Raw genomic sequence first — 17,110 nt, forward strand, 5'->3', positions numbered from 1 at the left:
CAGGCTGTGTTCTGGGCACGGGGATATGGCGGAGGTTGTGTGTGAGCTCGGGGTGCCAAGACTGCGGGGGAAAGTGACGGGAAGCCAGCCGGGTGCCGAAATGGACCAGGCACTGCCCTGAAGCAGGCCCGGGGACAGAAGGTGCTTGGAAGTCTTCCTGCTTGGGGCGGGGACAGAGCTTCCGTGGTCGCTGCAGAACAGCTATCTGGACCGGAAGCGGGGGGCTGAGTGGCTGGGCTGGGCCCAGCCAGGAGGAGTCGGGTCTCGAGGGTCCCTGGCCTCAGCAAGGCTTTGCCTCTGAATCCAAGGGAAGCAGAGAGCGGCAGGAGGCAATGGCGTGATGAGGCCTGCCTCCCAGGCCCGGGCTCCCCACCGAGCTCAGGCGGCACTCTCGGCCGAGCGGTCTAGGTTTGGGGATGGGGGGTCCTGGGTATTGGGGTGCTCGGCGGCAGCTCTCCAGTTGTGACAGCTGGGAATGTCTCCAGGTTTGTACCTGGGGGCCGGATCACCTCCTGTAGCAAACCAGCTGTAAAAGGATGGCAGCTGCCAGAGTGATGTCCCCTTGTGTAAGACCCGGAACAGGGGAGGGAAGTTTATTTCATTAATATTCCGGGTGTGCTAGAACTCTCTTGCCAGGTGAGATTCAACTCCATGTGCGTACGTGCACACTCGTGTTCGTGATGGCGTCCCCCTGGCAAGGTCACCTCCCGACTGACCCCTTTGTCCGGGACCTGCACAGACAGCGCCAGGCGGAGCTCCTGGGGAGATGCTGTTCTGGGCAAGAAGAAAACAGCGCAGGTCCCTGACCAGCACCCAGCACCCAGCACCCGGCACCCAGCACGGGAGGGCCCGGCCCGAACTCAGTCCCGGCAGCCCCAGGCGCAGCCACTCAACATGTCTGCGCCGCACCATGAGCTGTTGGGGTCTCCCTTGCCCGCTCTCTATTTCCTCAGACTCTGGCCGGCTCCGGCTTTTCTGTCGGTGAGACTTTCCTTCGCCACACAGTGACCAGGCGGCCGGGGACAAAGTCACGTCAGGAAGGAAGCTGCCTCCTCCTGCACACGGGCAGGGGACTGACGGGGACAGCGCGGGGCCTCTGTCCCAGTCACCGGTGCACACGTCTGTGCAGGGACCCACAGCCCCGGCCGCCCCTTCTTGGAGTCTGGAGGAAGAGGAGCTGCCTCAGTGCCCTTCTAGCAGGGCTGGCGTCTCGCGGTGCTGGCGGCCCTGGGAGAGGCAGTGACGAGAGCCGCTCACTCCGCATCTCGGCTGGGTCCGCTCCAGGGCCTGTGTGTTTGCCATCACAGACACTGAGGAGATCCTCAGCGGGTAACATGGCACTGGCGCCTAACTTCCATGGCAAAATGTCGAGGATGTCTTGACTACAGCTGAGCCTGGTGACTGGAAAAAGCAGTGTCCAAAACTGTGGTAGCACAGCTGGAGTTTTGACTCCGTTTCACTACTTTCAGCCTTTGTTTTCGTTAGTCCGTGTTCACAATCCATAGCGATTGCGCTGCTCGTGGGGAGTTGTGCATGGACAAAACACAGCATTCTCCTTATGTCCTCTTCTTTCCTTCTCTCTCCATGTCCTGGTCCCCTTCCCATTTGCAGAAGGTCTACCTCCATGCTTCCTGTAATCTATCTTTTAGCTTGCTCTTCAATTTGCTTACACTTTGGGCTTCTTCTGTATGAGAGACCATGTGATACTTAAAGCTGTGGGTCTGATTTACTTCATTTACCGTTATGGTCTGTAGGTGTATCCATTTTCCTAAAAAGACTCAGTGTATCCTTCTTCGTAGCAGAGTAGTACTCCGCTGTGTCATCTGTGACAAGGACAGCCAGCATCATCTATCCACAGGGCAGTTTGTGCCCATGACTCCAGGCACACTGTAGTCATCCACTGCCTACCACCCTACCCTAACCTCCTGGTCCCTGGCCCTCCCTGGGTGGACTCCCAGGCCCCACTTGCTCAGTCCTATGGCCTTGGTCACCACTTTGTATCCACTCTCCCAACTCATGAGGAGGCTGCTGCCCGGTTGCTGGAGGAGGTAAGCTCTTTGGGCCTCACCCTCAGGAGAAGGCTGGCCTCGTACAGCAGCTCATCCTCCCACCGCCTCCTCCTGCGGAACTGCACCTCCTGGCCTACACCACGGCAGAGCATCCACCAGCGCTTTCCACCTGCTGACTTTGCACCCAGCCAGGCTCCGCCTGCTAACATCTGCTGTGTTTCCCCCCAGCAGCTTCCTCCTGGGAGCTGAGCTCTGGGCTACAGGGCTGTCGGATTTGTTTCTGCAGCACCAAGAGTGTCAGGCGTGTAGTAGCGCTCAGCAAATAACTGAACAGGAGACTAGGAAGGTGAAATAGCTTAAGGAGAAAGCAAAGTGGGCAGAAGTCTGTGTGTCTGGAAGCTTTACAAGGAGCCTGCTCACCGACACCGGAAGCTGCTGGATGTGACCAATTGCATGGATGCCCTTCCAGTTCGAGCCGCTTCTGGGGTGCACCTGTCTGGGCTGGGACAGGGAGGACCCCTGTTTTGTCTACTTGTCACTGCTGTCACCCATGCTTTGTGCTTGGCTCTGTGTGCAAGGGGACAACAGCCACAAAGCCCATGGGGTAATTTAAACATAGGCACCTCTGCTTGATTTTTAAAGTGTGGCCATTTTTAAGTTAAATTTATTTTTCACTGATAGGTAAAGGCATAAAAATTGTTCATACTTATGTGGTGCCAAGTGACATTCTGATGCCTGTATACATTGCACAGGCTTTAAATCAGATTCTAAGCATCTACCTCATTAATTCTTTTGATGAAAATACTCAGATACTTTCTTCTACCATTGTGAAATGTGTGGAAGATTCTTCTTAGTTAGCTTCACCCTACTGTGCATTATTACCACACAAGGACTCCCCAAGCCACCTACTCTAATCGGTAGCATGGTCAGCCTCTCCCTGCATTCCCTCCTCCTCCTCCTCCTCCTCCTCCTCCTCCTCCTCCTCCTCCAGCCTCTCCTAACTACCATTCTTCTTTCAGTGTGTAAGAGGTCAACTGTTTTAGATTCAGCATATCAGTGGGATCATGTGGTACTTGTCTTGCTAAGCCTGGTTCATTTTATTTCCATAAAGATCTCCAGTTCTACTCTTGTGGTCCCAAACGACACAACAATTTCATTCTTTTTGTGCTGGATGCTATGCCATTGTACATATAGTGATGGTTAAGCTTGATGGCATCGATTTGATTGGCTCAGGAGCTACCAGGGGATCGGTGGGCACACTTCTGGGTGTGTCTGGGTGGGTCGTGGAGGCATGGCCCTGGGGACTGTATCTGTTGCCTGGCCCCTTCCTCTCTGGCTCTGTTCCCCTGATCTTCTGTCCAGCCACCATGAACTAAGCAGCTTGGCCATGATGTTCTTCTGCCTTGAAACAGCAGACCATGGACTGAATTACCTTAAAACGTGAGCCAAATTAAACCTCTCTTCCTTTAAGATGGGTGTTGGATATTATATCCAACAATAAGAAAGCTGACACATACACACACACACATACTCACATTTTTTATCCATTTATCAGTTGATGGATACTTAGGTTATTCCCATTCCTTGGCTGTTATGAATATTGCCACAATAAACATGGGGGTGCAGATGCCTCTTCCACACACCAATTTCATTTCCTTTGGATATCAGCCCAGTAATGGAATTTCTAGGTCATATGGTAGTTCTGTTTTCAATTTCCTGAGGAACATCCATGCTGTTTTCCACAGTGGCTGTGTTGATTCGCATTCCCAACTCTATCTCCTTGCCGATACTGGTCACCTTTTAACAGGACCTTTCTAACTGGGGTGACGTGATATCACCCTGCAGTTTCCATCTGTGTTTCTTGATGACTAGTGAAGGTTACCATTTTGTCTTACACCTTTGGCTACTTGTGTATGTTTTTGGAGCAATATCTATCACAGTCTAATGCCCTTGTTAAAATTTGATTGTTTTTTACTATTGAGTTTTTTGAGTTCCTTATGTATTCAGGATATTAATCACTCATCAGATGTGTAATTTGCAAATACTTTCTCCCATTCTGCAGGTTGTCTCTTCACTGTGTTGTTCGTTTCCTTCACTCTGCAGAAATTTGATCTATCTCATTTCTCTGTTTTTTCTTTTGTTTCTGTTTTGGTTTTTGGGGTTTTTTTTAATCTTATCCCCATGCCAAAGTCCTGAAGTGTCTCCCTGATATTTTCTTCTAGTAGTTTCCTCGTTTCTGGGCTCATTGCATGTCTTGTCTTATTCTACTCCAGGGCCACCTTTAAACAGGTCTGTTTTTGAGATCACAAAAATTAAGAAAATATTTAGCAGGTAACATAGGCCTGCAGCCTAACTCACATGACAAAATTTTAAGGATCTCTCTAATTTGTTTTCGGTTGGCTTTGTACCGACTGAATGATAGGGGTTTAGTTTCATTCTTCTGCATATGGATACCAGTTCTCCCAGCTCCATTTACTGGAAAGACTGTCCTTTCTCCACTGCACTTTCTTAGCTCCTCTGCCAGAAGTCGGTTGGCTGTGGATGTGTGGGTCCCCTTCCAGGGTCTTGCTCTGCTCTGTTGGTCTGTGTGCCTGCTCCTGTGCCCTTACTCTGCCATTTTGTTTACTACAGCTCCATAATGTATGTTTTGAAGTCGGGCTGTGCAATCCTTCCTGCCTTGTCCATTTTGCTCGAGATTGCTTTGGCTAATTGGAATTACCTTCTGCGGAACCGCAGATCATTTGGCGTTCCTTCTATCTACTCAGTAGTTTTTACCTCTAAATCTTTGACTTGTTTCTGGGCTGAGCAGGCTGTGCCCTGTGACTCTCAGCGAGAGGTCCCTTGGGTGGCCCGACCGAGTCCTGTCACCCATGATGCCCTGTGGGTGTGGATCCCAGGAGCATGGGGCAATGCCAGGGAGGGGAGGGCAGAAGGACCGAGTCCGGGCTGGGCCTTTCCCCTTTCCCTCCCGTCCTCCTCCTCCTCCTTCTCCATGTTTTCGTCATCTCTCCTAGCTCCCCTCATTAGATTTTAGGCAGCGACAGTCCTTCAAGAGCTTTGAGCGTAGAAGTGACATGATTTAACTTGTCTTTCACTGAGTAAAAAGCTGGACGGTAATCAGAATGTAAAGGTTAAACTTCCATCCAACCTCTCCCCACAGCATGACTCTGACTAACTTGAATTCCCAGCAAAATGGGGGTGACAGCTCTGCCTTGTGGGACTGGGTTATTGGGACTGGGTTGGGGAGGATAACATACTTCTGCTGTAAGCAAAGTCGAATGATGCAGAGATGTTTGTTATCTCTTTGGAATAATTATTAGCCTGAAACGTTGGAAAGGCCTAACTTTAAGGCAGAATCCACTAAGTACCAAGGAGAAAGAAGGACAAACCCAGCACACATGGCCTTAGGTTCAGTCCCATCCCAATCCCAGGGACACTGGCAACAGAGTGGGGGACAGCTCTGGGGAGGGGACAGGTGTCACTCAGGCGTGGTTTGCAGGCTGTCACCTGAGAGCTTCCTGGGCGGTGACCATGGGGAAGTCAGCTTCCTGTAGACATCGCTCCAAAGCCTGAGCCTTGGTTACATTTGGTTAATGCGACCTCCTTGGCCTTCACTTGGCCCTCTAGCTGGCTTTCGATGATGGCTTCCGGGTGCTTAAACCCCAGATGACGCCAGTAGGATGTTCATTTGATAGTTAGAGCATGGATATATTTGAGTGTATTTGAAGCTTCATTTTGAAAAGTGGCTAATAAAAATTTTATAATAGTGCAGAAAATAGATTCCTTATTTTTAAAGTATAAGTATGCCTTACTGTATTTAAATTTAATAATTCAGAGAGCTTCTCATACATTAGCTCATTTCTTTCTGCAGATGGGTAAGATACATGAAACTGATATGTGACATCTGTATAAATGTGTGGAAGTGACAAATTATGCAGTTTTCTCCATTTGATATTTTTCTTTTGGCTCAATAGTATTGGGACAAAATTTGGTGACTTATGGAGACCATAGATTTGATTAAAGATTATTATCAATTACTTTAAATGTATTAATATTTGATTTGGTAAGCTCTGTTATTTGTTCCCAGGATGTTTATTCAGCTCTGTCAGTACATGTCTTCACACAGGAATAAGCTTTTCTGAAATTTGTTTTAGGTTTTGAAACTAACTTGAACCTAACCAGTCAGGATGATCCTGGTACATCAGAAATCGCTTCAGAGACTCAAGATAGAAATGCGAACAACCACGGAATTCAGTTCTCTAATTCACTGTCTAGTGCTGTACCTGCTGAAAATGGAAATTCTGTCTCCAATGGTAAGCACTTTTAAATCAGAAATAAATGCACACAAATTTGAAACTGTATCACCTTCCTAGGAAGAACAGATTTAAAATATAAAAGTGCAGGGCGGGGATTTAACTCAGTGGCACTGCACTGCCTCCCCAGTGCAAGGTCCTGAATTTGATCCCTGGTACCAGGAAAAATTATATATATATGCAGTAAGTAGGCTTACTAACTGGAAAATAGAATATAAACTGGGAAACTCCATGAGGTGATTATTGTCAGAATACTATGGTTATTGTTGGGAATTAGGATTTCATTCATTATGTGGAGAATTTTCAGAGATTTTTTGCAATATTTTTCCATTAGAACTGGCATACAATTAGTCATATACTGAGTAGCAAGAGGACAGGGATGTTCTACCAACATTGTTTAAAAAATATTTTCCCATAACTAAGAAATGTGATGGAAAATAATACTGGAGGAATGGTAAGTGCCAAACTGCCTTTAGTTTGTTCTTTCGAGGGCATCAATGAGTGTATCATTTGAAGTTAACTTGACTGTATGTGTCCAAAACCCTGTAAATAAATATTTTCTCTTGTATATCAAAGAACTCTGGCAAAAAATATCAGACCAACCTTTCCATAAAAACCTTCAAAAGAAGGGAACAAATATTTTTCTTTCATCTGGTTAGACTCGCTGGAGAGGCATCAGCACAGTGGGCCGCTGTGAATGAACCGCTGTGCTGCGGCACTGTGGCCAGCACCCCAGGCACACCGGGGACGCTTGCAGAGGCAGGTGACAGGGGTGTGCACCTCACTGCCTCCCGGATCACAAGGCAGGCAGCAAGTCCAGGGCCTGGGGTGGCTGTGGTGTGTCCACCCCAAAGTCAGTGTGCCGGAACCACGACACGGCCCCACCGTGAATTCAGCCTCCGTGCTGGGCTGTGGTGTCCTGGAGTGGCAGGGTCAGCACGTGCTTGGGGGAGGCATGCAGATTATCCTCGGGGTGTAATGGCAGCCCAGGCTTCAAGGTATTCTCACAAACCATTTCTCCAAAACGATGTCTATCATGGCATCAAAAATAACTGACACATAGGCACACAGCATAAGCTAGGGAATCCGTGCTTACTGTCAGTTGTAGGACAGCCACAGTCACTGAAAAGATCATAGATCAATGACACACATCTTAAAAGCATGTATGCCCATCCTGCCTAAGTAGATAATAGAATTGCAGCAGAAATGGAGACTCAACAAAACCTAACCAGTGGAAATCTTGAAACTGCAAAACAGCATAATAGAGTGAGATGGTTCTTTACAACCAAACAGAAACACCTGGGGAAGTGGGGTACAGAAGCAGGAGGAGGAGCAAGAAAGAAGAGAGCATACCTGTGTGGGAAACAGATGTGGTGAGACGTTCCAACACTGCATAGAGAATCGAGAAGTAGAAAGAGTGAAGGCGTATTATTCCAGCACTCCGGGAGGCTGAGGCAGGACCAGTGCAAATTTGAACCCAGCCTGGAAAGTTTAGTGGCTTAGCGAGACCCTGTGTGAAAATGAAAAGAGCTGGCTATGCAGCTCAGTGTGAAGGCCCTGGGTTCAATTCCCAGTGTCCAAGAAGAAAGAGAGAAAGAAGGAAGGAAGGCAAGGAGGCAGGCAGGCAGGGAAGGAGGGTGACAAATATAAGGCTACACATGGAAACAAACGTTTACAATTACTTTAAAGCTTCATTTAGTGCAACTCTGCATCAAAGACAGTTGGCAATACAATGCTTTAAGGACTAAGACGTCTGAAATACATAGTGCTGAAAGAGTAGATATGAAGAAAACAGAGCTTGCAAATATTAGTAAACAGAATGAACAGTCATCATGCATCTGGGATTAAGAATTACATCTCTAAGTAAGCAATGGACTCAAGAGAAAACTCACAAAATAAATTGAAGAGAACATATTCGGTGTCTATGCAAGGCTACAGCCTGGGGACATGGCCAGCATCTTCATAAATAGAAATGTGCGCCTTTAAACGTTGCATTGTGAGAGGAGAGAGGCTGTGAGTCAGCATTAACAATGTCAAGAAGTTGGAAACAAAATCGAGCTCTAATAAAGTGGAAGGAAAGATGTAATAAAATTAAGCATAGAATTTATTGAAACACGAAAGGGCAAAGCATCATTTTTGTTCTTTAAATGAAACTCCTTGAAAGCATGAATAGAACTGATGATCATCTTGCAAAAGTAAGGGAAGTCGATATTAAACTGTAGGCATAGGACAGGGACACCAGATAGAACTTGTGGAAATTAAAAAATTATGTTCATAGAATATGAATAGATTTTGCCAAAAATAATGTAAACTTACATTAAAAAACACATTTTTCAAAAAATAGAAATTACTTATCGCTTCTCAGCCTTTTGGCTAAGATCAAGTGCAAAAAATAGAACTTAGCAAAGTAAGATAGGAAAACTAAATACTGCTCCAACTATTAAATTAATGTAATGTGTAACTAGAATACGGTCCGACAAGGAGAAGTCTGTTTCTCCAGTAAATTTTCCCAAAGTTCTGAGGAATAAATAATGTCAGTGCTGGACAAACACAGTGAGAGAAGTGTCCTGGCTGACGTGAAGAGTCACTTCGTTTGTGACGGAATTGTTTCCCAGGGTTTTGGGAGAAGAAACCATTGCTGTCCACGTAGGGCAAGGCAGGAAGATTCCCCTACCTCAGGATCCACTCAAACACAACCCCCCAAATCTCTGGTAGATTCCAGGTCTAATGCTAAACATACAATAATAAACTCCTAAAAGAAAATATGGGAGACCTTTATTACCTCAGAAAAAGGAGAAGAAAGGACTTCTCAGAGGACAGGACCGACCGGGTGCGGCCAGGCAGCCAAGAGGGAAGAAGACCAGGAGCTGGGCGAAAATCCTTTCCACCACGTGGAACCAACACTGGGGCATCGTCAGAGTGGACGTGACTTGAAAGCAAAAGGCAACTGAATGGAGTGGGGACAGAAGACAGGACAAGAAGAGCACCCGTGACTCTGCCGTGGAGGTGGCTCCCTTGGTGAGGGGCCACGTACCCCAGGGAGCGCAGATGCCAGGGCTGGGAGGAGCTCTGAGAAGATTCCCACCTGAGCAGGGCGGAGATTTACCTCTGAGGGGGAGGCAGAGTCAGTCCGGTCTCGGAGAAGGAATGGCTGGGCTTCCAGTAGCTGACAACGTCTCTCAACTTGTGTGGCAGTGACAGCCCTACAACGAGAAAACGAGCAAAAATGAAAGAGGGAGGAAAGAAAGAGGCACGGGGAAGGGAACTTCCCTCCACCGAGAGACTTCATTTTCTCTGTGTTTTAAGTGAAAAGACAAAAGCTACAGCTGGGGAAAATCATCCCAGAACAGTCAATTCGCAAAGCTCAGTCTTACTCTGTAAGTGAAATCAAAGCCCAAAACCAATGGAACAAACAAGAGCCCCCTAGACCAGAGTGGAAATGCTCATGGCGGACTCTCCTTGAAATTAATAATATAAAAACAAGTCTTTGGGAATGCCAGGCCTTTGAACTTCAGCATGTAACAGTAGAGTGTGCCCAAACCCTGCAGTGCAGGTTTATATATTCTTCCTAAATGCTTGCAGGGTCTGGGTTTTAAAACACAGCTGGTTCTGCGTTGTCGTCAATTGAAGATCACTTGAAAATCTCGAGAGCCATGTGCACAGGCGGGAAATTATTGCAGTGGAAGTTCCAGTCCTTCTCAGCAACGTGACACATTTATGCCCACGTGGTTTCGTGAGCGGCGTGAATTGTGGGCGCCTGGAGATTCCCCAGATGATTAAAATCTCCAGGCCTCGGACATCGAAGTGTGAGGAGGCCTCACTGACGGAACAGCGCCATGGACGGCCTTCCCAAGTGAAGCCGCGGATGAAAGGGAACGCGAAGTTCAAAGAGCCAGAAACCGCTCTTCTCTAGAAACGTTCTGCTCTGGAATGCGAGTGTCAGCATGCTACCTCTGCATCCCAGAAATAATGATCTGGTTGTTCATTTGCCGAAATACAGTTCTGTGTGGGTAATTACAGCTATCACTTACTTTAATTGCCATCCTTCCACTGATGTGAACAGAGACTTAGATCTTTTCTTGTGTACTTAATTATTCCCCAGACTTGTGGTTATTTATCATTAGATTAGAGAGCGGTTTTTAGTTGTAGAATGTTTTAGCTATAGCAAACAAAATATTGTGAATATACAGATGTTTATCTTGTGGAGAAATAGAGATATAAAAACTTCCAGCAAGGATATTTCATCATCTGTGTGATTTTCTGTCTCGCTGCTCAACTGATAGACATTTTATTCCCGAGCAACAGGAAAATGGCAGTTAAAGAGCAGTCGTTCCACCTGCACTTCTCTTTGGCTGTCAGGGAGATGGTCCCCGGTTTACATACATGGTGATCACCCCTTCTCCCCACACAGGAAGGCTCTCGAAGGGCAAGAGCTGTGCACCCCTCACAGGGCCAGGAGTGCTGTCTTCTGCAGGTCTCTGAGCTCAGCGGTTGGGGGGACCCCAAGCCCCCTCCACGGGCCGCGCCTGGAGGTAAACCCCCACCGCTGCCAGCGAGCTACAGATGGGCACTCACAGCTGTGTTCGGACAGACCTTCCAGAAGCTGCCATGTATGTTCATGGGAATTGCACTGAACGCTTGGAAACTGTACTGTTGCCGTCTAACTTCAAAGTTCAAAGGCCAGAAAAATAAGCAGCCTTCCCCAGACGTGCTGGATAGTTTGCAGTTGGCTGTTTCAAGCAATAGATGCCTACAAGAAAGAAGCCCTGGGGCACCTGCAAGCCCTAATCCCTCCCCCTAGAAGTCATGTTACATCACGTCTACTTTGGGCCTCATTTAATTAAATTTTCTCCCCTGCTCGGTATAAACCGGCTGGAAATGGATGGATTGAGGCGATCGCTTGCTGTTTTTCAGCAGTGTGACATTGTTCTTGGGGCTTAAGGAGTCCTCCACCTGGGTCCAGTGCCCAGCTTGACTCTTCATTACTTATCCTCTCCACCTTCAGTTTTCTTGTCTTGAAATCCCAGGGATTTTTGTATGATGGCACTCGTACCAAGTTAGTGCTCAGAGAATACTACCTTACACCATTATAAAATCTTGAAGGGTTTTAGAGCTACAAGATCCATGTGGATTTTCCCAGTAAAAACAGAAACCATGGGCAATGAACAAATGAGATACAAGGTGATGAATTCTCCAAGACTGTACAGCCTACCACACTAGTATCGGTGCTTTACGACAAATTACACATGGACCCGAGCTCAGGCGTGTGTGTAGCCAAACATGCATATCATTGTGCAGCCTCACTGCATTTGGGGAATGCAGTGGGGAATGACAAGCCTCTGGGGTGGATATGAGAGTGCATGGTGAACTCAGGGAGGACCATCTTACTCCTGGGCTGGAGGTTGCAAAGTGGTACACAAGGCAGAGCAGCAGGAGGGGTCCCGAGGGGAGGTGGTGCACACTGCCACTCACAGCGTCTGTCCAGCCTGCTGGTTGCACATAGGCATTGTGCGGGCAAGGGAGGGACATGATGACCACACAAGGCGCCCTCCCTGTGAACATGAACAGTGATGATGCCTGCTGGAAAAGACTACAGAACAGGGCATTCAACTCAGCTGCTCCCCTTCCAGCTGTTCTCCCATGAGTGTCCAAGAGAAGTCAAAGACTTTCCCAGAAGAGTGTGGCGTTAAAGCTTGGGTTGACTGACAGGGAGCTGTGCACACCCAGGTTTATACAGCACGACTCATACAGCTAAATCTCAGAGGCAGCCTGTATGCTCACCATCAGGTGAATGGATAAAAAATGTGTTTACACACACTGGAGCACTGCTGCTCCATCAAGGATACACTTGAGTCATTTGGAGGAAAATGGACACACTTTGAGACCATCATATTAAATGAAATGAATCAGACACGTGAGCTTAAGTATCATGTGGTTTCTCTTATACAAGAAACCCAAAGTCTTTATAAATTAAAGAGGGAAATAGAAGATAGAAAACAGGAAACTGGGAGACAGGTCTTTTACAAAAGGAAAGGAGGCCAAGAGACAGGGAGAGGACAGAAAAAGAGTGAAGATGTGTCACATGCAGGCACCAGCTCTCTGAGATGAGCATAATCATTGTGTACTGCAATCGCGCAGTGATGAAAATAAAGATGAAAACCAGCAGGGAGTCAGTGGTGTCCCCTGAATCGGCTAAGGGTTTCCTTCTACATCCACGAGAGCAGTACTCGATGGCACCACTGCATGTGAATGGCAGGGTAGGAAGTAAGGCCCGGTGTCGAGTTTATCGCCCTTCATGGAGCCTTTCTGGGTTTTGTGTCCCAGATAAGAACAGCGCTCGGGAACACGCTGGATCGGGAGCCACAAAGCCAGCGAGGATGAGGGACAGAGGGCATGGGACTCTAATGGACGGGAGAGCTAGGAGGCGGCCATCCTGGGTGACCTGGGGTTCAGGAAACAAGGACAGCAGTGTCTGAGGACAGGGTCACCATGGAAACGGTGCCTTGGAGCTCATGCAGGACTCCGGAGGTGGACACAGCAAAGGCAGGACTTTGAGCTGAGCTGGGAGCGCCCACTCACGGCATCAGGACGCACTTCCAGAGCGATGAGGGAGGCCTGAGAGCAGAGCCACGCCGGGCGACAAGCTGAGAACAGGCACGGAGGAGAAGGACAGGGAGGGGACGAGTCCCGTCCCGGGAGCGGGGAGGACTGGCCAGGATGAGGGCCCCTGGGAGCCGAGAGGGCGCGGAGAACCCTAAGCACCTCGGGTCCCTGTGCAGTCAGAGCTCCTGTTCGGACTGAAGCTGGGGTGACGCACTTCTGAGGTTTGCCTTGTTCTCCTCCTCTTCAGAGACCTTCAGTGCAGAGCCTGAGGTTGACTGCAGGGCCCCAGAGCCACCCACTCTTTGGAATCCCTTTAAAGACCACAGGGAGCCCCGGGGACCAGAGCCACGCCAGCCCAAGGGACGTGTCCTAGAACCCCTCGTTTCGTTTCTCTTGCTGTCCTTGGTGAGGGGTCATTGGCCAGACTCCAGGATCAGTAAACGGGGCTGGAGAAGAGCTCAGCACCTTCTCCCCCGCCTGCATCCTGTCCGCATCTTCCTGTCCCTGGCCCTGGGGTCACAGTGCGTCCCAGGAGGAGTCTGCTGGGGCCCGGGCTGCGTGTACTCGGCTTCAGGGCGCTCCTTCCCGTGCCCTGGTGCCTTCTTTGGCACCTCGCTGCTGCTCTGAAAAGATGGTAAGGAAGAGACCCACAGTGTCTAACTGGACGCTCTGGGGAGGGCAGGCCGCCTCGCGGGTGTGAGAGAGGCCACACGCTGCTTAGCCTTCAGTTTCCGGAAACGCTGGCAGCAGCTTGGCCCCGGGTCTCGGCTGCTCGGGGAGACTTTGCATCCTGGGAGTCGGCAGTGTCCCCTCCACGGCCTGCAGGAGGGAAGCCGCCCAGTCAGCAGTGTCCCCTCAGTTGGACGCCTGCTGGCGCCCGCCTTCACAGGACAAGTGGCATGGTTTCTGGGGTTTTTTAAAAGGCAGGAAAACATAGATAGAATAAGATTGAAACACGGAGAGTCCCAAGTTTGGGGGTAGGGGTGGAGTTTCACTTCGTATTCTATTTTGTATTAAGTCTGAAAGTTCTGTAAAAAATGTTGTAGGCTTTGTTATTTTGGCAGGTAAAATAGGTAAGTTATTATAATCTTGCATGCACATTTTGAATTTTCCGTAATATGAACGCACTTATACATTCTGGTCATTTACATCATTTCTTTTTTATTTTCTGTGCACATTCTTTGTTCGTTTTAAAAAATCTGATAGTGGGCCTTTTACTTGAATGTGTAGGGTGTTTTAAGAATAATAAAGCCTTTCGTTCCAGGTTTTAAACGCTCTATGTTGTTCTTCGTAAACCTGCCTTTTATTTTAGGGCATTCTCGCGGGCATTTCTTTCTAACGCCCGCGCGAGGAGGTGTAACCCGCTTCTCCCTCACAGTGTGTGCCTCGGGTCTGCAGTGCCCTGTTGTCCACTCCTGCGAACCTCCAGGAAGGCCTCCCCTGCCCGGAGGGGCTCAGACCCACTTTCCTCTCCCACCGGGCCACACCCAGTCTCCCTGCACCTGCCAGGCTGGGCCTTGCTCACGGGGCTCCTCCCATCCCGGGCCCCAGCACCCCAGGAAGCTCTCGGGGTCGCCTAAGTGGGCTCAGGGCCCCTCACTCCGCTCCCCTTACCCCGCTCAGTGGCACTGGCTTCAGTACTGTTTTCTGCCTCAGGAAATCTCCCTCTCCGCTCCAGCACTTCAGGCTCCCTTCTGAGCTGCTCCAATGCATTTCTTCATTAGTTTTTCCTCTCCTCTGTCAGACCATGACGATACTTTGTACTTCCTCCTTCCATGGTGAATTTAATATTCAACTAGTGTTTATTGATGTTTCCATCCGCGACACGCAGCAGTGCTGGTTACTGCGATGGGTCGGAGCTTATTTCTGGGGGAGTCGGCACAACTTGACTCTGCTGTGTGGCCCCCTAGGTCTCGCTGAGGATGCTGAATACCCGCGGGTGTGTGTGAGCGGCACAGGGCCGCCGTCGTTCCGGAGACATCGGGAGAGTCACAGCGCTCAGGTAGGGCCCGCGCGTCCCCATTCCCTCAGGCAGGGTCTTCTTCCTCCGCAGCTGCAGAACCTGGCTGTTCCCACTCCGCCCTGAGGCCCTCCGACTCAACCTTCTTCTCTGCTGACTCCATTTCTGCTGTTTCAAAAAGATAATGTCCAACACAACCGAAATTTATCAAAGGCTTTGAATTGATTATTGCAGACATAATATATGTAGTGGTTTTGAGTTGCTGTCGGGTGACAGTGGTGACGTAAAGCCTGCAGAGGATGTTAATGTGTTTTCTGCATTTGACCTCAGCTGAGAAAGAAGACCGGAAGTGACCACAACAGGGAAATAAACCTCGAAGTGCCTCTGAGCCCCTCACACCTTCATTTCATTGCAGAGAGAGCCTGGGCAGGGAGCGCTCGGGTCAAATGAGGGTATGGGTCGCAGAGTCTTCCTGTGTGCATGGACATCGTGTCTATCTCATTGTGTTTATTTGGCCTCTGAAATTTCACCAAAGCAAAGGAGATTACTCAAGAGAAAAAGGGACACGATTGTTATGGTTTATATCTAGATGTGCCCCCAAGCCCGGACTGGGCGAAGGCTGCTATCTTTTTGGGCAGAGCAGTCTACAGATGAGTTTACAGGGAGGAGGTGGGTCCAGTTGGAAGAGGTGGCCACCGGGGGCTGGACCAGTCCCTCTCCCTCCCTAGCTCCTCCCTCCACTGTCCACTTCTGGCAGCGTGAGGTGAGCAGCTGTCCTTCACCGGCCCCCACTAGGCCGCTCTGCTGGGCCTGGCCAATCATGTACGACCTGAAACCAAAATGGACCCCTCCGCCTCTGAGCTGCAGGCGTTGGGTGTTCTGTCCCAGTGAGGAGAAACTCACTAATACACTAGTATTTTTCATAGAAAGAGAAAGAATTTCTGTAATAGAATTTTGTGTTCTTTTCTTTGTATGCTGTATTTTTTTATTTCATTAGTACATGTGTGTAGTACAAGGAGGTTATATTCGTCTTAAGGAGTAGGGACATGTGCATAACACAGCTTGATTCTTTTTTAATCCCCTTCCTACCCATCTCCCTCCCTCAGTCTGTAAATCCCCTTCCCCATTTCCATTCTTATCAGTATTATTTTGAGTTCATGTTTATGACATGTAACACTTGCATTCCTCGTGGGTGTTGGTCCATGTAAGTGCTGCATCTTCAGTCTTTCTACTTCCCTTTTCTTTCCCCACCTCCCCTCACCCTCATTCTCCTGGACCCCTTCCCATTTGCAAAAGATCTCTCTCCTTGTTTCCTTCTATCGTTGCTGTACTTTAAAAAAATCCTCTTTTGATTACCTCTAAAAGGATAATATGCTTCATTCTAGGAGATGCACAAACCACCAATTATAAACACTTTATTATCAATACATTAAATATTATTGCTTTGGCAATAAAATTCTTGTATGGCATTAGAGCACAATTTTATTATGTCATACATCGACATGAAAATACCTTTAAAACTCAGCTAAGAATACAAATGTTTGCACAAAATCAACCCATCAGCATACGATAGCTTCCATTGGAATATTTGGAATTATGTCAGCATGGCCACATTATCAGCTGAGATTTTTCTAAACAACATTGATGAGGTAGTGAGAAAAATCAATAATTTTAATCTTAAAAATAAATCTCACAGTAGGCAATCTGCTGAAGTCACTGGCCCTGATATATTGGCACAGAAAGAGGAGGAGAGTACCGATTGGTGTAATAACAGATCGTCCTAATCTCCTGTCTGTTCCTTGGGGTTGCCACTGCCCTGTGGCTCACAGGGGAAAGGGGCCATTTGGAAAGGGGGTTGTAGGACAGGCATCTCTGGAACAGCTCATGGATTTGTCTAAGAAGCAAAGAGAGAAGGGCGAAGCCACCAGGAATAGTGCCTGTTTCCGGGTTTCCAAGGGATTTGCTTTCAAACCCAGACATCCCTGAGGAAGCGGAAGTCACCTTATAATACTTCTTCCCGGAAGGAAATGGTAAACCATGCTCCTTTCTTCCCCATGCAAATCGTAGGTGCTCAAGAGCTGGGACAGACTGCTCACACACACACACACACACACACACCCGCCCCGCCCCGCCCCGGAAGCTGAGTTATGTGGCTGATTTGATGGTCTTGTGCAGGTCTTCCAGAATGTGCCTGTGCTGTAACCTTTGGGAGGCAGCACGGACCC

The 17,110-nt window shown here is 48.5% G+C and overlaps 1 protein-coding gene across 10 annotated transcripts in view; it reads left to right on the forward strand.

Annotated features, from left to right (window-relative positions):
* Myo16 (myosin XVI) overlaps nt 1-17,110 on the forward strand; it is a 531,552-nt gene that overhangs the window by 492,814 nt on the left and 21,628 nt on the right. For 9 of the 10 annotated variants that reach the window (XM_087193116.1, XM_087193117.1, XM_087193118.1 and 6 more), the window contains 2 exons: nt 6,164-6,322; nt 14,836-14,927. In XM_087193116.1, the coding sequence (XP_087049242.1) occupies nt 6,164-6,322; nt 14,836-14,927 (251 nt within the window). The remainder of the gene's footprint in view (nt 1-6,163; nt 6,323-14,835; nt 14,928-17,110) is intronic. The other variant, XM_087193119.1, reaches the window with a different exon arrangement.

The sequence above is a fragment of the Heterocephalus glaber genome, unplaced genomic scaffold (assembly GCF_053883595.1).
Source record: "Heterocephalus glaber isolate CG9 unplaced genomic scaffold, H.glaber_assembly_v1.0 deba00001579, whole genome shotgun sequence".
NCBI classification, from domain to species: Eukaryota; Metazoa; Chordata; class Mammalia; order Rodentia; family Bathyergidae; genus Heterocephalus; species Heterocephalus glaber.